Source organism: Mya arenaria, chromosome 5, assembly GCF_026914265.1.
Source record: "Mya arenaria isolate MELC-2E11 chromosome 5, ASM2691426v1".
In the NCBI taxonomy this organism is placed as follows: domain Eukaryota; kingdom Metazoa; phylum Mollusca; class Bivalvia; order Myida; family Myidae; genus Mya; species Mya arenaria.
This window is the reverse complement of record NC_069126.1, coordinates 6,233,853-6,261,544: the sequence shown is the minus strand read 5'-3', so window position 1 is coordinate 6,261,544 and position 27,692 is coordinate 6,233,853. Positions and strand designations below refer to the sequence as shown.

At 35.3% G+C, this 27,692-nt stretch overlaps 1 protein-coding gene across 7 annotated transcripts in view; it reads right to left on the bottom strand.

The window, feature by feature from the left end:
- The window catches only part of LOC128234607 (roundabout homolog 2-like), a 124,845-nt gene that overhangs the window by 30,839 nt on the left and 66,314 nt on the right, over positions 1-27,692 (bottom strand). For all 7 annotated transcript variants that reach the window (XM_052948938.1, XM_052948936.1, XM_052948942.1 and 4 more), the window contains one exon: positions 3,830-3,976. In XM_052948938.1, coding sequence (XP_052804898.1) covers positions 3,830-3,976 — 147 coding nt within the window. The remainder of the gene's footprint in view (positions 1-3,829; positions 3,977-27,692) is intronic.

Here is a 27,692-nt window from a genome sequence, read left to right as displayed (position 1 = left end):
TATTTTTCATAAATATATTTTTCATCTTTTATTCAAATATAAACACAACTTTCATATGGAGACTTAGGTATTCAGTAAATCTTAGGGCAAAGCCAAGGTAGAATCACAGGTAGTTATATCAGTCAGTGATGGTTAAAAAAACATTTTTGGATATAATTACATATATGATGAATGAATCCCCCAAAATAAATCCCCTAAACAGTCCCTAGGTCGGCATCATTTATTCCGGGAAAGGAAAATCCAGCCAAGGCTATTTCCCAGATTCTATAGTCAAGTAAAAGACACACTTTCAAAATGCCTGTAAATGCCTGCTGACCCCCATCCCCCTCCCAGCTCGGGATTCACCCACCATGTAAATCCACCTAAATATGCCTAATGACCCCAAGCTCCCTCGCAGATCAGGAATCATCCAGTGTCAAAAGTCCTCTAAATGCCTGCTGACCCCCCCCCCCCCCCCCCCCCCACCACACACCTCACAGGTTTGGAATCACACACCGTCAGAAGACCCTATATTACCTGCTAACCCCCACCCCCTCGCAGGTCAGAAATCAACCACCATCAGAATTCCCCTATATACCTGCTGACCCCCAAAACTTTGACAGGTCCATATTCATTCTCCAGTGAAAACAAAAATTGCACATACATGTACCTATAAAACTACATCTATGTCGTTAAGCTTTCTTCACTTTCTTCATTTTGATTAATGGACATGGTATAAGTAAACATAGAATTGTTATTACAAAGGAGATTATAAATAAATCATTCCATTTTTTGTATTTTCCACTCTGTGTAAATATACAATGGACATACTGCCATTTATTACAAAAATCAAGAGAAATATAACCCACATGAGCATTGTAGAAAAAGTAAACACTTGCCCACTTGTACGAACCACAAAAAAAATAAATGGCAAAGCTAATTGCCTTGGTGAACAAGTGTATTCCCTTAATTAAATATCACAAAATAAATTACTATAATTCCAAAAGCCGTTGACCTCCCCACCATACAACAGAGAGTGGGATTTAAAAAAAACTCAGGAACATACCACAAAATATAATAAAACTGTAATACTTGCAATAAGAACATGACATTAATTAGCTATAAAATATGATGAATGTACAACCCGCTTCTTTTTTAAACCTTTAATCACAGTGAAAAAACAAACAAGTCATATGACAGGGCACAGATTTCATGGCACACTTATTTTGCATTTTTATAAATGCACTGTCTTAAAAGGGGCATTCTCAGCTTTAACGAGTTCATGACAGGGCACAGTTTTCATTGCACACCTATTTTGCATTTAGGAAATGGCACTTGAAAGGGGCATTCTCAGCTTTGATGAGCCCATACAGGGCCCAGTTTTCATGGCACACCTATTTTGCATTTAGGAAATGGCACTTAAAAGGGGCATTTTCAGCTTTGATGAGCTCATACAGGGCCCAGTTTTCATGGCACACCTATTTTGCATTTAGGAAATGGCACTTGAAAGGGGCATTCTCAGCTTTGATGAGCTCATACAGGGCCCAGTTTTCATGGCACACCTATTTTGCATTTAGGAAATGGCACTTGAAAGGGGCATTCTCAGCTTTGATGAGCTCATACAGGGCCCAGTTTTCATGGCACACCTATTTTGCATTTAGGAAATGGCACTTGAAAGGGGCATTCTCAGCTTTGATGAGCTCATACAGGGCCCAGTTTTCATGGCACACCTATTTTGCATTTAGGAAATGGCACTTGAAAGGGGCATTCTCAGCTTTGATGAGCTCATACAGGGCCCAGTTTTCATGGCACACCTATTTTGCATTTAGGAAATGGCACTTGAAATGGGCATTCTCAGCTTTGATAAGCTCATACAGGGCCCAGTTTTCATGGCACACCTATTTTGCATTTAGGAAATGGCACTTAAAAGGGGCATTCTCAGCTTTTATGAGCTCTGATGACAGGGCGCAATTTTCATGGCACACTTATTTTGCATTCTTACAATAGCACTTAAAAGGGGCATTCTCAGCTTTAGCGAGTTCATGACAGGGTGCAGTTTTCATGGCAAACTTATTTTGCATTTTTGCAATGGCACTTAAAAAGAGAATTCTCATTGGTGAGTTCATGACAGGGTGCAGTTTTCATGGCACACTTATTTTGCATTTTTGCAATGGCACTTAAAAGGGGCATTCTGCTATGGTGAGTTCATGACCCTCTGGGCGCAGGTTTTATTGCACACTTATTTTGCTTTTTGAAATGGCATTTATAAGGGACATCATACAATTGATTTGCCTCATTGCAAAATCACTATAAAGGGGCATTCTGGTTTGGTGAGACCATTTTCCCAGTGAAAAAACAAGCTTTTTTCATGGTACATTAATCTTGCTTTTTTGCAATGACACTTTTATAATGGGCATTCTTGGCTTTTATATATATATATGTTATATGACAGGGCGGTCAGTTTTGATGGCACACTTATTTTGCTTTTTTGATATGGTACATAAATTGGCAAGCTTGGATTTGTTAAGTTCGTTTGTCAATATATAATTAAAAATATTAAATCAAAATTTCATCACCTCATCAGGAGATTTTTTTCAAATCTTTCATTTTCTTTTCATTGAAGGATAATTTAGGTCTCATTTTCAAAGTTTATGACAAGAAACAACCTTGTAAAAGTTAATACAATTTTATATCCAACCAAGCTACACTTTTAACCCCCAAACACTCTTCTATACTATTACAATAATCTGTGTTTTAGCTTAATGTATATTCTTAAAAAAATAAAGTATTAGCTAAGATTAAAGGTTTAAAATGAAGTATAAAACAATGGAGGACATTATTAAGTGAGAATTATGAGTCATATAAAACGGACATTGATCTTTCAAAATTAAAAGCTTAATTAATACACAGACTGAGCATTCATTTTTTTTTTCTTACATGCAAAAATAACCTTAATATACCATACTTATACAAAAATGCATAAACATTCAGTACACAGAAGTTTTGTGATAAGGATCGATTACCAAAAACTTGAGAATTTCCAAACTTCATCCAAATACATGCATAACAAGAAAAAAGTTGATGCATAGCATCCAGTCGGCGCAATGAAATTAGAAGAAAAACGTGCAAGCAGATAACCAAAAATGGTTATTATTTCAATGATAATATTTTGTTTTATGTTGGGTGTACATATGCTCCAAGGACATTATGGTTAATAATATTGTTACAATAGTTTAAGCCCGGAATTGTAGATATTCTGGTTTTTTCCTCAAGCTAATCCTCCGGTTAAAACTAAATTATAACAAAAATATACATACGTTTCTTCGGAAGAAATAGAGTCAATGGTCTAATACATAGATTTCAATAGCATGAAATTCACCTTTTATTTGTACCGGCATGTCATGTTAATTCCTTGCTTTATATTTTGTATAAGTTCTTGTAACACATTTCACTCATATGAGTATATAGAAGGTGGATAAAAATAATATACATCAAAGAAGAATTATATGGAGTTCATTCTTGTTGAATGACATTTTCAAAACAAACAATTAAGCTCAAGGTTAATTTTTTTAAACCCGGCATTTTTCTGTCACCAAGGGAGATTACTGCGTAGGAGGTTTACAAACAAGGATATTTTAATAGTACTGTGTAACTTTCATCTATTTGATATCAATTGGAACACCTCGGCCTGTATCTATCTCGGAGATGGCCGAGTTGTTATGAGTTACGAGTTGGTATTTAAAATCAAAATTTTCAAAATGATAAGCAGGGCTATTATAATTTAAGGTTTCATTATCAATTAAAGCCGACTAATCAAATATCATAAAACTTGATCTGTTATGATACATACCTTCAGCCTTGCAGTCAAGTGTTGCGGGTAGGTTCTTGGCAAAATACGAGTCCATGGGCTGCTCGGTGATCCGTGGGTTTGGCATGCTCACAAGGGCCAGGTGCCCGGGCAACTGTGATGCAGGTTGTGGTTCCGAGCTTCCATATCCTGCAAATACACAACAAGAAAATTGTTGTACATTTTTGTTCTCAATTAACCCACAATTTTTTTATGTTCAATGACAAAAAAGTATGTTCACAGTGTGCATATCAAAGGATTCTAGTTACCAATAAATGTAGATGTATACATCTGAAGACTGTTCAGTTTAACATGGAAACTGTGTGATTAGAAAGACAGAGAGATGGATGGTTGGATTGATGGATGAAGGGATACTGACATACATACATACAGACAGACAGACGGAAATACAGACAAACAGTCCAACAGATAGTCAGACACAAATACAGACAGACAGACAGACAAAGGTGAAAACACAAAGACAGATAGATAATCTGACAGAGAGACGCAGACAGACCAGGCAGACATGGACAACAAAATCACAGACAAATAAAGACGGAACAGACAGACAGACAGACAGACAGACAGACAGACAGACAGACCTATTAGCTGCATCACAATGGTATATATCCAGCAGTCTGAGGCTTTATTACCATACAGCAAAATAAAAGCCTTCTTTTTAAAAGCAATTATCATACAGCCAAGTAAAAGCCTTCTTTTCAAAAGTCATTATCATACAGCAAAGTAAAAGCCTTCTTTTTAAAAGCCATATTTCATACTAAAGGTTTTAATCGAAGCTTCAATCTGGACCATGAAAATGTTAACAAGCATTGCTACATATAAGAACAACAGGGGAAGGCAATAAACTCTTTGAAAACAATATCTGGATGAGGTTTATGGGAGCTAACAAGCCATGGTTTATGTTTTACAGATCTTATCCGGGCTTCAATCAGCCCCATCTCTCCTGACTTGTCAAAATAACTTCGATATATCCAGATATTTAATGGACACATTCTGTACAGCTCAAGTCATACTGGGTCTTGGAAGAAAGTAATTGCTGAGCTGCAGGCATCTCCATCACGCTGAGGTGGCTAATTTTTCCAGAAATACAATATTTGTGGGTCACATCGTATTACATAATGTCCCACCGTTTAAAAGGTCTCATATTTTGTAGTAAACTTGTTTTGATTAGCAACTCTGACACTTTATTGTGAGGTAAGCCACATAGGGAGACTCAGGTCATCAATCTTTAAGTGGCACTGGAAGGTCACACACAACTATTAAATTCCATCCCAGTATAAACATTGGTTGATGGATGGCAGAATTATTCCTTAATCTACAATCAATCACAAGGAAAACGCTATAAAATAAAAGAAACAGTGAATGATATATACCCTGAAAAAGAAAATAAAGCTGCCAAATGGCGGAATCCATCTACTTGAAGGATCACCATGTTTCATGTCAAGCTTAGTTCCTAAGACAACCCTTAAAAAGGTCATCTACATAGGGTCATAATAGATGCTGGGAGGAAAGATTCACTTTTGCGCACTAAGCATGCCTTACCCTGCATGATAACCATTTAGGTTACCTCATATATGTGAAAATGGTGCACTGTGATCTCATTGCACTGTAACCTTAAAAGGTCATAGAATGAACGTTGTGATGATAACTACGGTAATGGTGATTGCAAGTGTGTGATAGTGTGGTTACATGCTTTTTATTTATTTTATTTCTTATTTTATTTTTTTGTTTGGGGGGGGGGGGAGGAGGGGGAGGAGGGGGAGGGGGAGGTGGTATCATTCTTTATTTGGAATAGTCACCTTACTTTTTTCAAAATTATCAAATACTACAAGGCTTATTGATGTCATTGTACAAAATTTACTCGGAAAAGTAAGCTCCCCTTTGAAAGATTACAAAATATTTGACAACAAAACATTTCCTACATTTCCTGCAGAACTTATATGTATGTACAAGCTGTTCAGTTATTCAATGATAAACTTCAGATAAAGTAATGTAAGTTTATGAATTGTGGTTCAATTTTTATGACCCTCAACTGTGAGGCCACCGTCAGTCCCTGTGTGTAACGCTAGTTTAACAGGGAGGCTCCGCTGTGATATCAAACCACCATCTCCCCACCATCAACACAACTCGGTTTGATTCTTTTCAGCAACAAGCAACAGGTGGCGATTGCCATGGCGATAAGCCACCAAGTTGCTTCTGGACTCCTGAATATCGCACCAAAACTGTTGTGTGCTACTGCTTTCGTGTGGGATGTTAATTAAACAGTTAGCACTGGAATGGAGATTTCTCCTGAATTTCCCCAGTTTTCCCACTGTTGTGGCAGTGTTCATTACAAGATGATTACAGAAAATATAAACAACATTACAGGAAATAATTGTCTTTTGTATATGTATCTGGTTTATGATATATTTTCCTTACACAAAACATTAGTGGATTCCAAAAAATTAGTGGAAAATAATGAACTTCAGGAAAAACAGATATAAGATGGACAAGACCGAACAAAGAATGACACTTGTTGTCAGGGAGATATTTACATAATTACAGGGAGCAATGACCAGCAGCGGGAAAGTTTAATATAACAACTTTTTAATATCAATCCATCTTAACAAGGATATACTTCCTGTTTCAATATTCTAGAACAAACTTTTTCAAGACCACCCATATAGTGTTTCACAAAGACTCACTAAAAACCGTCGGGAGAAAAGCGAAAGGGTTTTACCTGCCTCTTTATTTAATGCCATTTAGTATAGTTTCTGTTTTGCCAGTCGAAACTGACAGTAGAAATTAATGAAGCAACAGCATCATATTTAATTGGCCAGAAATACAGCACGAAATCAACATTCTTTCGACATAATTGTCTTAATTTTGTATGTCAGTTGTGCATCGTCGATGCATAATATGCACGCATTAGTTACTTCCATATCCCAAAAAAAGTTATTCTTGCTTCGATGATTATTAATGCTGTCGGAACAGAATCTTGGTTCATTCAAAAAACAAACTCCTATTGCATAATTTATACATCAAGAGAGAAACTGCTTCAAAGCAACAAAAATACACCTGAATAATAAAGCCTTTTGGTAGAAAACAATTTGCACCGAAATTTTGAATTGGGAGCTTTAACTATAAAAACGAAACTACAGTCTATCTAGTTAAATACAATGTACCATGCAAGAGGCGGTATCTACAACATTCTGCAGAAATGGGTCAATCATTTAAAGTCCTTTTTATTTAAGTTATAAGATGATTGCTTTTGGATATTTCATAAGTTTGTACAAATTTAGGCACTGATAGAATCATTTTATATGAATTTACCCAAATAAATATGTTTAAACTAATCATTTTATGGAAGAGAAGAATTTCAGAGACATTTCAGCCAAAAAACGCATCCATAATAATTCCAGGGAAAAACAACATTTGATAGGGTGGATAGGGACCACATTCATTACCTATGAACAGTGGATAGGGACCACATTCATTACCTCAAAAGAGTAATTACCTCATCAATCTAGATAAAGCTAATTCTCCGCTGATCCTGGTCATCTACCATTGACCAGGGCCTCTGACAGCCACATAGATACTGTAATTTACTCTCATAATTTACTCCATTCCCATAGGTCTCTACCGTAATATCATTGTGATGGTATTTATATGTAATCTTCGGAATGAAACTAGATTTCAGCCTCTGATTCCAGTTCTGAGAGAGAACTCCACTGGAAACCTATGTGATTTATTAAATCATTCGCTCCTGTCATTTGGCATATACTAGCCAACAGTGAAATTACTGCGAAGGACGTTCAGAATAATCTGATATTTGGTGGACTCCAGCCTAGCATTGATTGTATATTTATGTAAAATATGAAATTGTTTTAATTCCCAGCCGAGCTGCAACGACTCTTAACATTCAATTGGATTTGAAACTGCTTTTGATCCATGAGGTCAAAAAATTGGAGATATCACGGCAAATCATGTACAATGAACACAAATCAAATATGCGGCCTGTAGCATCCATAGAAAGTTGAATGTTGTAAAAGACCAATATTCCCCAAGCTGTGAGGAATTAATTTCAATGTTGAGTCAACAATTCTTCTGAGCACAATTTACGACCACATTAAATTAAAGAGTCTTTAGAATTTGTTTTTCTCAATATCCCATAAGTACGGAAACCCATCAGTGCATTAAGACCATGAAAAATGATTTGAAAAGTATCATTCTAAGGATTTCAAACAGAAACCCCCCTGTCAGTGCAAAAACTGTGAAGAAAGAATTAAAAAGCATCATTCTAGGGATTCCAAACAGCTCTTTGTATCATTAACAATCAACTCAATCATTGTTATGTTATGTCACATCTATAAATGTTTCTGGCGTTCTCACAGCACCAGCCAGGTGGCTCTGCCAACAATGTTCTGGTTGAAGCCATTAGCAGACAATCCCTGTCAACTACCAACCCTTACCTCCTCAGGGGGACATTTGTAGTTTCTCAACATTGCCAAAGTCATTGATTAGCTAAGAGTAGAATCAGAGTGTTTTGATTGGACTGTAAAAATAACTGGCCAATGAACTGAATGAAATCACTGAAGCATGTCTACTGGTACTATTTGCTCACATTGGAATTTCCTGGCAAATTCTGACCCCAATTTCTCAAACTCCAATTTCTCATTTTGAACAGTTCTGAGACTTTTAAAGAAAATTGTCTTTTGATAATATTAACAAGCTATCTTTTATTTCATAAAATCAATTTGAAGAAAGTTATTTAACTTTGATGTTACCGTATTACGTATACTCGGTCAAATGTCACCTCTCACCCCCCCCCCCCACATTTAAAAAAAAAATGAATGAGAATCTAGCAATTCATCTATATTGGCCTTACTGATAAACTATACATCATTTAATAATAATCTAGTCACTGTTAGTACATAGCAAGCTGTCAGACTGGTACAAGCATTTAAGTCCACACTTATCCCCACCGAAACTGGTAAATCATGTCACAGTCTGACCTAGCCAGCAAACCTCTCAACACAACCATTACTGCAGTGTTTTCCTGTTTTCCAACTCATTTTCTTTGCCCTCAGAAAATGTGATCACTTTTCCAGAAGACTTTCTTATTTTCATTTTCCAGCCAACAAAGAAAACGAATTCGAGCTTGAAATTATTTTTTTTCAAAACTTGTCTCTTTTTCTCAAGATTTTAAATTAAAAACATATTTACCATGACTTGAGCAAAAATTAATACGTAATTTAAGACAATAATGGATTTATAACTGCCTTTATGAACATAATGAACAGTTTTGCACTATTCATTTTTCTTTACCAAGTCATTAATAAATCCCTCCTATTTCAATCTCACACCTCGTGTAGTGACGTTAGCAAACATTAGCCCATGTGTAAACCCTTCAACACGCCATTAGGACGTGTGCCATCCAGACTCGAGCCTAATTTTACCACTCCGCCTTCCCGATATTAACTTTTAATTTGTAAAACATGTCGTCAAGCCAGAAACACCATCTGTGATCAAATGTTTTTGTAATAACATTCTTTTAGTTTTATCATGCAGGCCTTCAAAGTGAATATTTCGCCTGTCTGGTAAAAGAGTACTAGAAAAGACTAATTCTAATATCAACTGGTATAATTATTAAGCCAATCCGCACTAAAAATGCTTATGGCCTTGAAGTGATCAAAGTTTTATAAAAGATATTTTCACAAACATAATAGATCAGACAAGAACATTTTTCGGATGGAAAGAAGAACGGACTGTATAACCCCTCCCCTCCCCCAAACACTTCGTGGCGGGGTGATAAAATGCATCAAGTCGCCTCGAAATTTTCTATTAAACAATCAAGGCAATGGCAATAAAAGGTGAATAGAAATAAATATGGCTAAAAGCAATATATACATTTACCAAAATGTTGACCATTTATGTATTAACATATAGACTGAAAATTAATACAATTTTTAAATTCGGAATAATTAATTTTTGTTTCTAGCATTATACTAACAAAAACATCAACAACAGGATTCATGGACAATTTCCTTACACCAACAGAACAACTGGTCAAACTTGACCTGAACTGACCAACAGGTTATCAGAAGGTTAATCTGACCAATTAAATGGATTATAAAACAGCTGATAGCACACAGCTAGCCCAGAACAGGCCATTTGAAAAATGGATACTGAGCGAAAACAACAGGCATTTTCTATCAACCTGGATTTTGGAATCCAAATGTTTAGCTCAGTACATGCAGGTTTAAGATTTTTTCCTCATCTCCTTTGATGAAACCACTCAATTGTTTCCTTTCTGGCCAGAACTCCCATTATTGTTTGGAGATGGCTTTAATATACAGCTCAATCATGGGTATCCAATAACTCCAGCAGTATTAATCCAGATTTGCTTGTAAAGTGGTGTTTAGCTTGGTAGAAGATGATCATTTCCTCAGCGGTTCCAATATCCCCCCTCTCGGCTGTGCTAACAACTCTTCACTCACCATACCAATAGCCAGAATGTCATTTCTCTGCAGATTTATGGCTAATTGTATCCTGTTGGTCGAGAGACCAAAGGAAGTCTTCCAAGCACATCCAATATCTACTTGTAATAGTGGTTCTTGATTGTTTCAATGTTCTGTTTTATTACAAAAAATGGCTTTTAACTATGGTTCTGAACATAGAGAGAAAAATAAGATGGCTAGCTGTTCTACATCATTGCTACCTGCTGTGAGGCTTCGGCATAAAAGGAAATCTTTCTGAAAACACACTCGGTCAGCAAAAATGTACTGATTTTAGCAAAATTAAACATATTTATTTAAAGGGAGCAACAAGTTTATTGGCAGCGACTTTTACTTAATCATTCAAAATCAGGTTGGTCAATCATGAAGTATGACATCATGGCCCAATAAATGAATCCGCTAAGTCGTGTAAGCCAAAACGAGTCCACGAAATTCATGGCTTGGATCAAAGCGATGAAAAGTAATTTTGAAACATAAAAAGCAGATCAAGTCAACAAAAAAGTACTCTGAGACATCAAAGTCAATAAAGCCCCACAGGCCACATTTACCAATGATTTCCCAGGGTTTTGACCATGAAGGAACCAAACAGAATATCTTATGGTCGGCACCAAAGACATTTGCAATGTTATGACAGAGGAACATGTGTTCTCACAATGTTTACAACCCTTTTAAAACTGTTTATGAAAGGCACCAATTAAAAGCCAATCAAAAACCAACGCCTTTGTGGAGTTTTACGAGCACGTTTTAGGCGGCCATTAAAATTCCGGTCTGGAATTTCTGCAGAGCAGAGTTTTTTTGGCCTGCAGACATTTGAAAGAGCAGGGGTTCGTTGTTTATTGAATGAAAATGAGGGCATCCAATAAATTGCATAACTCACACTAAGGTAATGGTTACTTAATGTAATGCACTTATTGCGATGGTACATAGGACATGCCCGCTTAATTCTTTATTCTGGTTATTATGTTTTACACTGTGTTCAAAATAACACATTGTTTGTTCAAAACTACAGCAACCCTTGGCAGTTCCAGGCATTCAACGTTAAAAGGGGGTACATCCTAGGGGGCATATGTTGGTGCTTCCCCGATACCTTCCGGAATAAAAAAGTATAGTCTCTAAATGGGGATATGGGGGTCCTTCTCCAAGAAATTGGCAATTTTTAGTAATAAATGTTGCTTTCTAGTGTATTCTATGCATATATTTATTTACCACATTGACACAAAATTCACGTTGACAATTTTATGATGTCTGCATCGCTCTATATGAGCCTGCTAGATCCGCTAAGTGCCAATGATCTCAACAACCCTGTGGTACCACCACTATGTCATAACACCCTGACTTTTTTCACCAAAAGCCAGACAAGCTAAAAACATCACCAGACCTCAAATTTGGGACTCAGCCCACCAGAGGATGTGGTAATATTAACACATAACATTGTAAACCATACCTCTACAGCTTCAAAATCTAAATATTTGCCAAATTTTGCTGGCAATAATGGTAATATTTATTCTGGAAGAATGTCTGCTATTCTGCTTTAAACAGACACAACCAATTTTCCACAGCATAATGTTATAAATAAGCCATCGGAACTTCATTACTGAGACGCGCAGCACTCAACAAGTTTACATTTGTCGTCATTAAAGAAATTTACTTGCAACCAGCAATAATCTATGAATTATTTATAATATAAATTAAGCTGGAAAAGTTTATGTTCTCATAATGGGTCGACCACCGCCATCATATAAAAAGCAAAACAGTTTTTGAAAAAAAAATTCACCAACATGTTTTACGTCTTTTTTTTTTTTTTTACTGACAGTGATAAACTCATTTCATTCTGAACGTGGCTACTTGACAAAGCTAAAACAAGCTGCGTTGAGCTAGGCCACATTTTCTTTGTATAGAAATGTCAGTTTTCTTGTTTTTACATCATTACTACATCTAAAGATAAGCAACATAATCAAGCCTGGTTGACAGAGGTTATTCATCTCTATAATTAAGTTTTAGTAAGTAATAATGTGCCCCCTAGAAAACATCTTAAAATTTATTAGAGGCCCTTCACTTCATTTTGAGCTGTTGAAATCATTTGTAGATATAAATTAACTTAAATTAAATGAGTTTGCATATGGGATTTAACATGTGTTTGGTTTAACGCCAAAACGTACCAAGCAACATTAGAATATAGAAGGCTATGGTATCTTCTTCTTCTGGCATTAATTCTACCAATAGGTCGTTGTCTAAATGTATCAAGTGTTTTAAGGGACACTTCTGAAATCACTACTGTATGCTTTATAACATTTTTCACCAACCAAAGCAAAGTATTCAATTTATTGATGCTTGTAGTTGATTGTAACATACTGGCTTTGTGATCTTAATCTTCGAGAAAAGAAAAGATTTTTTTTTTAGAAACTCTTGAAAATAACCTTTCTAGAGTATTTAGGTCCAAAAAGAACCTAAAGCAGCTAAAGTGACAAATAGCCACCAATAACCCATGCATGCCGTCTGGCTGTCTAGAGTGACAAATACCCACACATGCAGCCTGGCTGTCTAGAGTGACAAATACCCACCCAATACCCACAAACGCGGCCTAGCTGCCTAAAGTGACAAATACCCATCAAATACCCACACATCCCGCCTGGCTGTCCAGAGTGACAAATACCCACCTAATACCCACACACTCCGCCAGGCTGTCTTAAGTGACAAATACCCACACACTCAGCCAGTCTGTCTAAAGTGACAAATACCCTCCAATACCAACACACTGCCTGACTGTCTAGAGTGACAAATACCCGCCAAATATCTACACACCCCGCCTGGCTGTGTAGAGTGACAAATACCCACCAAATACCCCCACACGCCGTCTGGCTGCAGTGTAGAGTGACAATTAACCACCAAATACCCTCATATACTTCCTCCACGCAGAAATGGTAAACAATTTCTTTGAACAGTTCAACATTATTGGTTTATAGCCAAAGTCTGGCTTGACCTGTACTCTATGGCGTTCAACAAGTGTACCAAAATCTATTTCAATTTGTGAACCCTTTCATCAGTAATCATCTGGACAAGACTGGCTGACCGACAAGCTCACTCCTACATACCAAACCTTTTTTGTAGGCACGTGCTTCTCGATACAGAAATATATTGTACGGTCACGTGTTAAAAATGAGAGTCTACGATTAATTAATTAGGTATAGAAAAATATTCTGTACGAGACTGCCTTCATACATTTTTCGTTATTAGAATTTTCCAAGACAATGCTGACTAAACAGTCATCAATAAACAAAAACAGATTTACCAACCAATAAATTATTACGTTATGAATATGAAGAAAGTGGATATAAGTGCTGTTTTCGTACTTTGTAAATGAAAGCCATGTGAAAGCGATTGTCTAATGATCGTGAACATCTTTAATATGTGAGAATTCGCTCGTAAAACCATGAATATTAGCATCAGATTACAGCGGGACAGTAAAGTAGTCACACCTTAACGATAGGAAAGATGGAAAAATAACAACATTCAACATCAGGAATTCCACACAAATTGCTGAGCACTCTCGAAGAACCGACCAAAAAACGGGCTTAAATTGTTTACCAGATGTGTAAATGACAAGCTATCACTAAAGCATTGACTATTACAACGACATTTACAAGTGTGTGTTCATCAACACTGAAGTGCAATCATTACAGCAAGACACTCGAAAACAAAGAAATTTTAAGTTCAAAATCTTGGTATTCGGTACTTCATGAATAACAAGGGTAGCTTGACAGAGGAATTATTAAATTATTCCAAGATATTTCCCCGAAATATTTCGGGCATGTTGACTGTTGACTCGCCCGACATTTTCGGGTGACGTCCAGATGACTTTAACAGCGCCCCAGGGTCACAAAAGCCATCAATGTCAAGCCCCATAATTACGATGAAACGGAGTGAGGTTCCATAACATTCTTCAAGAAAACTACCGCATACTTAGAATTATTGTATTAACATGTTTAACAGATGTACATCGACTTCACCTTCACAAATGCATAACTAATCCTGAATCAGTTTTTATTGTCATAATCATCATGTATGTAGGAAAAAATATGACGCTAAATTAATGAAGAAATTATATTTTATGAGAATGTGAGACAATGATCAAACGATCTTTAAGAGAGTCAATAATAACAGAACTATGACAATTATGGCATTTAAACTGAAGAAAAGCCAGTTTCAAACACATGGTTGTCATTGTGAACACAATCATACAGGAATCGCCTCATTCTCGAAAGTACTGGGTTTCATAATTCACACAATAACGGACAATAAATGTTTTATCACATAAAATAATGAGTTTTCATTCATATTTTCATCTGCCCTACGTGATGCAGTTGTTCCTTTTCAAACAAACCCTGTCATAGCACCTTTTCCATGCATCTTCACAGAGACTGCCGATAAGCCTAAAAGAGGCTGGAAAATTCACTTTTGATGCTAATTGAAAATGCAAGTCAAACAAATGATTTGCAACGACTTTGAAGTTCATTACATCAAACTAGAATTATCATAGTCCAAGAAAGATATTGATAAGCCAGTATTCAGGTCTGAGGCCCCTGTAATAATTGATACTGGCCTTGAAAACCTCTGCCTAATGCCAGGAAACATACATATCTTAATCACATATTGTATAAGAGGGAGGTATTTCTTTGTGCAAATCCCCTGAGGTAAAAGAGGGAGACATTTCTTCATCTGCAAAAATGCTTGATTTTTTCAAAAGAGTCTTAAAAATTTAAGATTGATTTTCATTTTCTCTTCCCCAAACATGTGCAGATTACAGAAATATTTTTCCCCCAAGTTAATTGGAGTCACTGGCCTTCAAATATCTTTCCCATGGACTGATGTCTTGATTCATTTTGACAATGACAAATCCTCTAGAGCAGGTAACATCAAAAGATACACAATTAAAATTTCATTATCCCCCCAAAATGGATTACACTACTTCATTAAAGATGTTTGAATTGGACCCGGTCAGATGTCCATCTAAAATTACATCCACTTGTGGCATAAAGCCGAAAGAGTTTGTACAAGCACTTAACAACGAAACTACAAAAGGTGCCGGTTTCGCCCAAGGGTTTGATGCCTAACGTCTTGTATAATGCGACACTTGACGGGCGACATCTCACCTTAACTTTTGTGGTCCTCGTCCGTTGGGGCCGCCCATTCAATTTGTAACGATATATCGGATATCGGTGCTCAGCTTGTTAAACAAACCCAATGTTTTCACACGCATTACTTTTATCGTTCTGTGACAATGCAACAGGATCTGTTCAAAAACTGATATTTCAATCAACAAATACAAATTTAAACAAGCCTGACCTCAAAATCCTTCGGGGACAAGCTACATGACAGGTGAATAGATTACCTTAATTGAATGGCATTCAATTCTACTAAAAATACTTTCAAACTGTATAAAATATTGGATCCCATTTAAAACATTCAAAAATCCATTTGTAACTGTCTCTCAGCCAGTCAGAAATGCTTTTATTTATTTATCCCGTTTTCATTGCAATTTCTTCCAGAGTTTCATTTCGATAGACTTTTTCTATTTTAGAACATCATACTAGTATGCGCTGTTGTTATTTATTCATAACTTTCAAAATACACTTAAAAGCTTTTTGAATTCAATTTACTGAAACGTACTTTAACGATTTCCTCTTCGTTCTTTCATGTCTTGCCATAGTCAGTTGCCCCAACAATATTTCATTGAATGAAATCATTCACTGACAATAAAATAGATAGAGGCGCCATTATCAAGTGAACTTCAACAGTTATGGGTCATTTCCTCACCCATTTACACATCACACTAAATCTCATTTGCTTAGTTAATTGTATTTTCCAGTTAATTAACCAGGTAGCTCTTTCACACTTTGATGTGCTACTTAGAAATGAATCGAAACAGCAGTAAAAATCATCAATGTTGTAAAGATACCAACAAAGTCAGTTTCTTCTTGCAAAAATTACATCTTTTCATGCAAATCACATTTGGCTTATATTTTAAACACATTCAATGATATCCTGACAAAAAATAAATGATGCAAAGATGTTTTATTCATTGCCGATAAGTGCAATTTCGCACATATGTTACAAATTATAACATGGCATCTTGCAAATTAAATCGACAAAACATGCTAAAAAATGTTCAACACTTAAACATATTATAAAAACTTAAGGAATCTATGTTTAGAAACAAGAGAGCCACTGAGTGAAGGCCAATGCTCCTCTGTTTCTTTTCTGCCAAACAAAGCCAGAGTCAACAGGCCTTGCAACATGCGTGCTAAGTTTCATAAGAATTTCTTGAAGAATTTGAGTCATTGCTAATGATAGTTAAAACTTTTTATCGCGCCCACACCAATTTGCTATCCCCTCAATTTTTTCTTCTTCGAAAAAGTAGAGCACAAAACATCAAAATCTATTTTCATGAACCTGAACAATTGTTACCATATTTCAAAACCATCAAACATTTAGCTCATTAAAAACAATAATGGTCCAAGTCAAACTGAGATGAACAAATGAATGTCTTTTCACATGCCCATTACCAATAAATTTCAGTTTGAAAATGAAATTGTTTCCAGCAATTGCGGCAGAACACAATTATCATGCATAAATTTTCATTTTCTTGAAAAATCAAACGAAATCCCTGACAACAAAATGATGTTAAAGCGCCCAGCACCAATTTTCATAATCAATAAACAGTTTAATTGCTCTGACAGAAAACCTTAGTCACATTTAAAACAATTCCAGAGAATTAATAACTTGTGTGCAATATGACTAACAGATTTTAACATTTTCACATTTATTATCTCTATCACAAATTTCATCACAAATTTCATCACAATCTATGGATAAAAATAAACGAGTTGGCTGAAAATAACAAATCCCTAGTCTCAATTTGCACCCCTATCACAAAGGACCCTGTCAACCCCAGTTTGTCTCACCGCCAGACAGATTCTATCTCCCTGATGATATTCTGTTACGTCCCAGAACCCCCTGTTCATCCATCCAATTCTTGATCTTGTTGAACAGGACGTTTTTTTCGATTTCATCCCCGTATATGGTGGCGTTTGCGACACAACAAACAACACTCATGTTTCCCATATGTTTTCATGACTCAATTTAACGAAGAAACATTTGCTAATTTAATGAACCATTTCCTCGGTTGCCGATGAAGGATATCATGATACTCCGCTTCCTATTGTATTTTCATTTCAGCATTATTTTCATAAACTTGTGACCATCTTGTCAAAACAGTTCCATTACATTTTAATGCTCGTCACTTTTTTCAATTCGGTTTTAACATCTGGATGATGATAATGTTTCAAATTACAGCCAAAGTGTTTCATTGTCAATTCAAAAAGAAATAAATGTAATGAAAATAAGATAGTACAAAATAATTTAATTCAAAATTATATAAACAATTTAACGAGGTAACAGGTCACTGTTTTCTCACCTGCTGTTATATATCGAGGATATATATTACATGAGTGGTCATTCAATTCAGAATTTCTTTTTTAATACAGAGTTAAATAAATTCCGTTTTTGAATGACCATGATTGTGATAATTTAGTCGAATCATATTAAATACTAATTTTATGATTTTGAGCGCTTAATAATTGCACTATATTGACCACATTTGCAACACTATTTATGATGATGTCACATCAAATGTTATTACATCATTTACAAATTAAAAATATATAATGATGTAATTTCATTATGGCGAATATATAGTGACCTAATTTTATGATGGCGAAGTCACTTATGATATATAAAATATGGTCAAAATTGCATCAAAAAATGAACGAGATGATTGGTTTAACAAGAGCTATGCAGGGGGATGAAGACACTCGCTTGTTATTGTTGTTTTTTCCAGTTAAATAGGGGGAATTACTCAATATTATTAAAGCCATAGTTATGGACCTTGCTTCATATATGTATATTGCAGCTCTGAAAAAATATGATCTTAGTTTTTTATGTGCAAACTGTTTTTTGAAAAGTTTTTTAAAGACCAGGCCGCCATCCACAAGAGTGACAAATGCTATTACAGTCTACCTCAACATTTTTTTCTTTTTGAAATACATTAGACAAACTAAAAATGCAAGTATTATGTTATAAAACATGAATACAATAAGATGATGTATATAAATGGCAATATTCTATTTCAACAGCAAGGACAGCAGGAGTGTTTCCATCTTCAGGGACTTCATCACTCCATCTTTTCCCACCAGGTGCGCTAAATGATTACCCCACTCAATGCACGAGTTCTCCCACCCCCACAGCAGCAGCCATGACTGACACTTCCTCCCGAATGGTGCAACTTCGACATATGTGTACCATCAGTGAAGATAAGTTTAACCAAAAACTGCACCAAGCATGGGGGCCATGCAGAGAAGTAGGTCTCCAATTTTACCAACCAAGAGTAAAATGTTGGCCCTGAGGGGCCCCCATTAAAAAAACAATAGGGTACAAACTTCTAAATTTTCATCGAAATTTTTTTACCCAATTAGAAATAATATTTTTTGGCGAAATGAGAAACTGACGTAATTATTTTTATGGTTCAATTAATTTTATGTGCAATATTGATTTATTTATTTTATATTCCACTAATGAGTCTTTGGAAATTTTACTTGGAACTTTTTTGCTTTTAAAGCTCGGGACAATGAGAGCTCTGTTAATATGTTGATGACTTTCAAATTGTCCATTGTAGTTTCTATTGTGTTATTATCATCTTTAAATCATAAACAATTACTATTAAATTATGTTTATTTCTGTTTTGTATGAGAATTTTTTTTATCATTAAATCAATTATGCCCATCAAACATCCATTTAACCCACCTCTAAATATCATTTTTATACCCTTAACTTTCAAAAACTTCTCCTAAAAACATTAACAGACACCCTTTCAGTGCAAAAACTGTTTTTTATGCTGCAAAGTTTAATGATAATGCAGAAAACACTTAAATATGACATGCAAATTAAATAACTTAAGTGTTTTCACTAATTGTTTCAGTTTTGCTTATTAAACTAAAAGTTCCCGAGAGAGTATTAAAATATTATTTTGCTACAGCAGAAGCGCTACTGCATTGTGAAACATAAGAGAAATATTTAATACAGCATTGAAGAGCTGTAGTCATTTATGACCGCAATGTGAAACATAAGTGAAAAATGTAATACAGCGTTGAAAAGCCAAAGGCACATATAACCGCATTGCAAAACATAAAAGAAAAAGGAATACAACTTTGAAATGTTATAAAATTGTTTTCTTTTTAAAAAAAATTCATTGCAGGCAAAGAGATGTTTTTCATCAGAATTTGTATCCATTGCTGCACAAGCAAAGACAAAACTCTAGAGGGTGAGATTCAGTGGTCTAGTGGTAAAGGTGTTCGCCTCGCGCCCAAGAAATTGTGGATATGATCCCCAACAGAGTGAGAGTGGTCCAGTGGTTTATGTGTCTGCTGCATTCACCCTAGAAACTATGGGTTCGGCCCCTATCTAAGAGTGATCTAGTGCAATAGATGTGGTCCTCTCGCCAAAGAAAATGTGGATTCAATTCCCAATATGGGAACAATCTCTTGGCTTCTCAAAATGGACATCGGTACTCAGGTTACTACCCAAGAAACAGACTAGAGGGTGATTCAATAACCTTGAACTCTTGACACAATTGAGCTTAAAGAAATCAGTATAAACTATACAAAGACAACACACCCTGGAAACAGTTCTCGTAAAACATGGGTAGGCTTTGATTTGACCACAACACCTTTGGAACATATGACTTACACATGTTTCTTGAATAAAACAGCAATATTAAATACATAAACCTTTACGATTATCTCATAACCAGTGACAAATTTGTACATTCAGAGAAATATGTGTTGCAATAATAATAAAAGAAAGAAGTATTCTTAGTTCAAAATAATGGTACTTGAAGGCTAAACCCAAGTGATTTAGATATTAAAAACAAAGAAACAAAGCAAAGTCTCCTGTTTGATGAATTTCAAGAAAATAAGACTGCGTTTAAACATATCTGTGGTTGTTGACTCATTTTTAGGACCGTGAAATTTGATTCAAATTTTTGTGAAAAAAAACATTCTCTTTTTTGGATTGTGAATTTGGCTCAAAAGATAAAAAATGAATCTTTTTATCAATCACCTTAATGTTCTGTCATGGACCACATACATAGGAAGACAAAGTAAACTAATTTAAGCAATTAATTAAACCCCATTAAAACTAACGTTTTAAGTACCTTAACCGATGTGAACTCCTCAGACCTAATTTTTCATTTAAGTACCATGTGGTCCTTAAACACTTCAGTATTTGAAAACTCTTCATCTTAGAATCAAGATATAACAGGGGCTGTCAATGTGAGTTAGGCTTGGACCAGAAAAAAATGTAGGAGAACGCCAATGCTCAGCTATTCATTTTCATTCAGAAAGGGGTGCAACTCCATACCTTTTTAATCCACAGTTGCTGTTCATATGCATATTGTCCCTTGCAAGATGTGTTTCAATTTTCATGATAATATCTGAAACAGTATTTGAGTTATGGCCAAAGTTGAAGTTTTTGCATGCAGACGATTATGCCATCGATGACAAGCGCCAAATCTGACATTATCTCGATTTGTTTCTTCGACATGCAGACGAAAGTGGCATCTCAAAGCTCGTGATAGTGATGTGCAAAATATAATGTCAACCTAGACATCTATGTAGACATTGATCATAGTGTTCCTTAAGCAGGGCTTTCCCTAAGACGTTTCAGAATGGGGGATCCTATGACCTTCATGCTTGACAAAAACTAGAGTCTCTGGTAACAATATGGTGTCCCAGTACATGGCTTGCACTTAACAAAAGTTTAATAAGTATGTGCCAGGGATGCATTGTGCAGTCTCAAAATAGGGGTCCTGGGGCCATGATAACGAACAGTCTCAAGTCCAAGTCTAGACTCAGACTCAGAAAAGCATTTTTATAAAGGAACAAACAATCATATTTATTTCATTTCTTTTACAAAAATGTATGTAAATAAAGGTAAAACATTCAAATATTAGTATATTTCAACAAATTTTACCATCAATACTCTGATAGAAGGAAAGTTACAATGAAATGAAGTTTTGCCATAATGAATCTTGAGTCTGAACTCAGACTTGAGACTGTTCGTAATCACTGCCCCTGGATGCTGGATGAATCATCATGCTTTATTGCTTGTGGGCTTGACCTTGTAGCTTATATTGTGTGTTTTTTTTCTCAAAAAAATCCATGGTTATAAGGCTAGACACCCTGTTAAAGTCAAGGGGCCTCCAGCCAAGTCCAAAATGGCTGCATTCCTTGTAAGAGACCCCAAGTCTGGGCCCTGTCAAAACACCACTGACCACCGGAAAGCCCGGACTGTAATTGACCCATTAAGGTACAAAAGCCCATGTTTGGGACACTTCATGAAGCTAAAATGGGCAGTAAGTGAGCATTACATGATTGAGGGTTTAATTCCATAATGACTGGGTACCCTGTAGACCTTTTGTGACACTATTTACCTAAAGTTACTGGGGCGGAGGTAAAGGGGCCTTAAGAGATGCTTTAATTTGTGGTTTCAAGAGTGGAAGATGAACGTCCCTATAATAACAGGTAACATTGGTCAAAGCCATTGTGTCCACAAGTAAAGCTGGCGCTCCAATGTTTGCAGAAATTCACTAGATGGGTAATAGGCTGTAGGTTATTGGCTCATATTAAAACTAACGATGTTTTATAGTTACAGAGATTTAAACCATTTCTGATGGATGCTTCCTTCTTGATATAAGCAAGCCAAGTTGATAAATTAAACATCCATTTCCATGATAATAAACATGAAACAAGTTCTTGAAGGCAACTTAATGAAGATTCATGTAAAGGTACCTTACACAAGATATTATTTTTGCTGTAATGGCAAAGTATGTTCCCTATTTGTGAGAGAAAAATAAATTTCATTAGGCGGCTATATGTTAATTAGAGAGGTGCCTTGTGGCTAAATTGCCAAAGCTATGTAACATATATATAAACAAAGCAGGTTGTGCGAATGTTTATTAACACCAAGCAGGTTTATTCTTGGCAAATGAAATGCAGAATGTTGAAGCTAATATGACCTGACTTGGAGGGAGTGAAGATATATGCCGACATGCCATGGACTGTGCATACTTGACAGGGGCATTACAAAAGCCGAAGGGGAAATGGTAAAACTATTTAAACATCATAAAGTGATGCATTTACAATTAACCTGATGACAATATATATTATAACATAATAAGGGTGAGAAAGATCTAGTGCTACAGGTGTCCGCCTCACAACCAAGGATTGTGGGTTTGATCCTCACCAGGGATACCTTCTCATGGCCTCTCAAAATGGACACCATATCAGGTTTCTGCCCAGGAAAAGGATTTGAGCTCATTCTACAATCTGTCAGCTTTTGTCACAGTTGAGCTACATGTAAAATTTGTATAAACTTAATATCATAAACTTGATATACATGTGCATTTACCACCAAACATCTATTAGTTCCCTTATATGTGCATTATCATGCTAAAATTAGTTTTGGTATTCAAAAAAGGCTTAAACTTATTCCTCCTTGAACTGAAATCACATTGTATGGCTGACTTAATAACATTAATATCATAATAATACCAACTGTTCAAAGTCGTATACATTAATTAGTACAGTATCAGAACATTGTAATTTTAGAGATTAATAAGTCTGCACAAGCCCATTGGCTCTGCATTATAACATAGCCTGAACCCATATCATACCATTCCAGATTGTAATTTATATGGAACTAGATTAATGGCTATAGTGACCTGCTGTACTATCATTGAGTTGAGATCAGATATCAAGCCCCAGACCTTTGATGTTCATTTCCCAGAACAAGATGACAGACAACAGGTTATATAAGTTAATTATCTGTAATTGTCACAAAAGGATTAAATGCTGAAAATCCACTTTCTTTCACAGAAAGCACACCCCAGGTTTCCTAAATAACTTTGTAAATTGTTTTTTTGGAATATGAGCATAAAAACAGTGACTTTCGACTTAGGCTCAAATAGTTGTTTGGGAAAAAATGTTAATTCATTTTCTTCTAAAGTAAGAAGCCCCTATAATGTATGTTGCAAAGTGTTAAAAGTCACAGGAAAGAAGAATCAATTAAAACGAATACCTTGGAGAAACACATTTCCCTAATACAACTAATAAAGGCTATTAGCATATTCCATTAACCCGAAATTCTTTAGTAGAATAAACACCAACCCTAGATGATAAAATTACAGGAGGTGAAAACTCCAATTTGCATTCAACATCTTCTGACATAAAACTGGGAATAGAAATTGAATGAAGACACAAATAAAATGAAATTTTACACGTTTTTGTAATTTTTGTTAAATATTGTCTTAACATCATTACAAGCATTTCCTGAGTAAAGTCCTAAACCATTAAAATTTTAAAACAAGAGGAAATTGACTTAAAAAATCCCAGAGAATTGTTTACGTTTCTGCAACTTAAAAAACAGGTAATGATTTAAATAAATGTATGAAATTGCACACGCAAAATATCTTTTTAAATTCCAGTTACAAAAATGTTTTCATGACCAAACATATATAGAGTTACCCATAATTCAAATTTATGAGTCCAGTACTCCATCAATTACAGCAATAAATTGTTATACAATATGTCTTCATAAAACCACCTTCTATCCCTGTTCTTGGCGATAATGTTAGTCTCAAGGGACCCCTTAAAGCATATTGGGTAACGCTTTGATAGTTACATGAGCTTTTCTGAAATGTAATTTTCACCATAAAAACATCATTTCACTTTGAAGGAAATAACATGAAAATGCAATGAAAAGTGCAAAATTACAGGTTTAGTCTGACATTTTAATTAGTGCCCCATAAAATTAATGTAAGCTTAGGAAGAAAACAGAATTCCCTTGGAGTATTAGTCATCTCAGTGACTTTTGTATCAATTTTTGAAATAACAGATTCTGAAAAATAGAGGAATGTGTGCTAGAATATTCCTATGACAGTCAAGGTCATTTAAAGTCAAGGTCATTTCTTAATTTTAGCTCTTGAAACGTTCTAATAAAGATCAATGTTAGTATCTTGATTTAGCTCTTGAAATTAATATTCTTATGAAGGTCAAGGTCAATTTCTTGATTTCGATTCTTAAAATATTATTTAATGGTCAAGGTCAAGGCCCTTTTTTAAAGAGCAAAACTGAAACTTCACATTTCTCTCACAATAGCCATCTGGCAATAAGTACTAAATTTCTTTCATCCTTACTTTTAATAATCTTAAATTCATACAATATAGATATAAAATAAGGCTTTCGTTACATGTAACTTCAACTTTAATATTTCCCATGCGAGTGTCGTAATTTATAAGGAAAAAGAAGTTAATAGACCATTTCGAAGGCATGATATGATCAAGTTTTCGCTCTATATTCCCTGACACAACATTACCCCATTAAGGTTTATAATAAATTATGATATTACCAAGCACTTTATTCAAAATGTATCATTTTAATGTTTTCCCTACTGGTTAAATACTGGTGATTAATGTTATAAATGTTGATGGTTCGATGAGTTAAATTTGATAACAAGACTTAAATAGTGCTACAGAATGAATGCCAATGCTCATGTCTGCTGTTGCTTTTCTTCAGTTGAAAAAGGACAATAACTCAACAATTATTTAAGTCAGTGTTATGGGCCCTGCTACACATTTGTGTATTGTCTCTGGCAATATGTCACCTACCATAGTTTCATTCAAATATCTTAAAGGTTATTGAGTTATGGCCTAGATTTTGCACGCTAACAATACCAATGATGATATTGACAACAACAATGCCAAGGCTAACGACAATGCACTGACTAATCGTCCTTGAAAAACAGATGATGAGCTAAAAATACATAGGAAGACATTAAACAACAACTATTTTACATTAGTGAAGAGTTACAGATCAATGTTGGCCTCTCTGAAGTTAATAAAACAATGCTCTATCGGACAACTGCAATCTAACACCATAAACTCCCATTTGTTTCTGAACATTCTCCGACATTATGCACAAAGCATATAAATTACATATTTGTCTCTCACCTCTGTGAGGGGGTGCAAAGGCATTAACAGGCTTTACAGCCCTTCTCACTTGATCTACTGGAGTTTTTCTCAAATTTCCGCTTATCTCATCATCTTATAGTTGCAGACTACATGCAGGTCCATTACCACGATGACAAATTTAAGGCTCATATTTTCAAATTTAATTCCCATTTTGCATCTTTAGTATCTTATAAATGAGGAATGATGGCTGTATAACAGGCAACGGTATGTAAATTTCCTCATATTGCACATTTTCATCTTTCAGAATAAAAGCGGAATTTTAAAAAAATGCCATGGGGCAGACGCTTGATAAGGCTCGTCTGTTGTTTTCCAGTCGTAAAAGGGGCATAACTTGATACATTTTTAAAGTTAGAGTAATGGGCCTTGATAGTGTCTTTTTCAACATGTGTACTTAGTTTCATGTGAATATTGTGTTCATTAACTAAGGACCAAAAGTCAAGCAGACATTCAGCAAGAGACACATAAAACACAGGAGTAACACATCAAATATACAATGTACCTACTTCAAAAAGAACCGAACCACTGAAAAGCAGTGAGGAACCAGTGTTTCGACATTCCTGATAGTAATCTTTTCACAGGGTGCAGGGTGTTTTGAGAGTCTCGGAGTTATCACCGTTGTATATATATGTAAGTACATGGGAGCAAGAATTGTTAGGGCTGATCCTATCTCCTAAACCAACATCACCCACAAAGTGGGCCCCTCTGATAAATCCTGACATAGACCACCAGGCATCGGAAAGAAACAGATCACCATGTAAGCCCGCCATGCATATATTGCAGCTTTCTGAATTAATGCTAGTTATAAGTCTAGGGAATAAACCAAACAAGAGCTTTGCAGATTGAACTCGAAATCTGTATCATATCTGTTGTTGTTGTGGTTTTATTTCACGTAAGACATAGCCCACAAAGCTTACCAGACAAACGCTTTGTTGTAAGCCTTCTTTCCAAGTGCAGTCTTTGTATATAGACAGGTGAATAAATCAAACAAGAGCATCGCATAATGAATGCCATACCTAAATCCAATCTGTTGTTGTTGAAAAATGGATTCACAGTTATTGAAGCCAGAGTTATGGGCCATGCAATCTTGCATTTATTGTCTCTGGCAACAGGTGTACCATGTTTCATTTGAATATCATGAACTATCTAGTTATTGCCAAGGTTAAAGCTTTTACACACCCAGACTTTGGTCAAGGCCAAGATTCCAACCAAAACAAAATGTTTCTAAAGAGATTAAAAACATTCAAGATTTTGAATCATACTATGTTCTTATGTGGTAAAATCAGTCGAGATAGAGATTTGACGTAAGTATTAATGGTGATATTAGGGGCTAGTACTGGTCTGTACCCAGGAAACAGACTCATGTGCGTGCCACGTGTCAGCTATGTTCACTATTAACCTAACACCTTACTTAAATGCACTTTAAGGAGAACTTTTCTGTACCACAGAATTCAGTTTGCGGTGACAATTTGATGACAAGAAATACCAGCAAAAATTTGTAAAGATATTGAGATTATCACAACCAACTCCTGTGGATTTGGATGTCATAATCAATTATGATCAATGATCAACCTGGGTTCTGTTGGCAGAAATTTGATCCCTGCAATTTATTCAAAACCCAACTAGACTTGTATAATGGCTTAACCCTCCTATTTTGCCATTGCTGACAAAAACGTGGAGAATTGAACAAAATAAATTCTATTTTACTAAAGACAGTGATAAATGTGGTTTTCGTAAAGAGATCGACAAACTAGCAATTATTCATAATTGATATGGTTTATAACAATTACATTCGAACATAGTGACAAAAGCGAATTGGATGCTTTTCTTGTGAAAGCAAAATTATGTAATTGAATATGTCTTTCTGTAGGAAATAGACATTTCCTGTACAAATACTTCTCAATAATAGTTAATACATCAACTTTTTTTTTATTTTCCATACAACAACAAAAATGAAAAAAATATTATTTTTTCACCATGAAATAAAAAATCTAACACCATTATTAGATTTTCAGACATGAAAAACTTGTTTAGACATAATTGACAGAGCCCATGTATTATTTCTAACATATAACATAACATTTTATTTGATTATCATTTTCAATGCATCCTTTTCATTTCTGATCTAATTATGTCTGAAAAGAGTTCCAAGTGATAGATTAGAAATGTCTACAGTTTACAGATAATACAGTCCCTGGGTAGAACATCA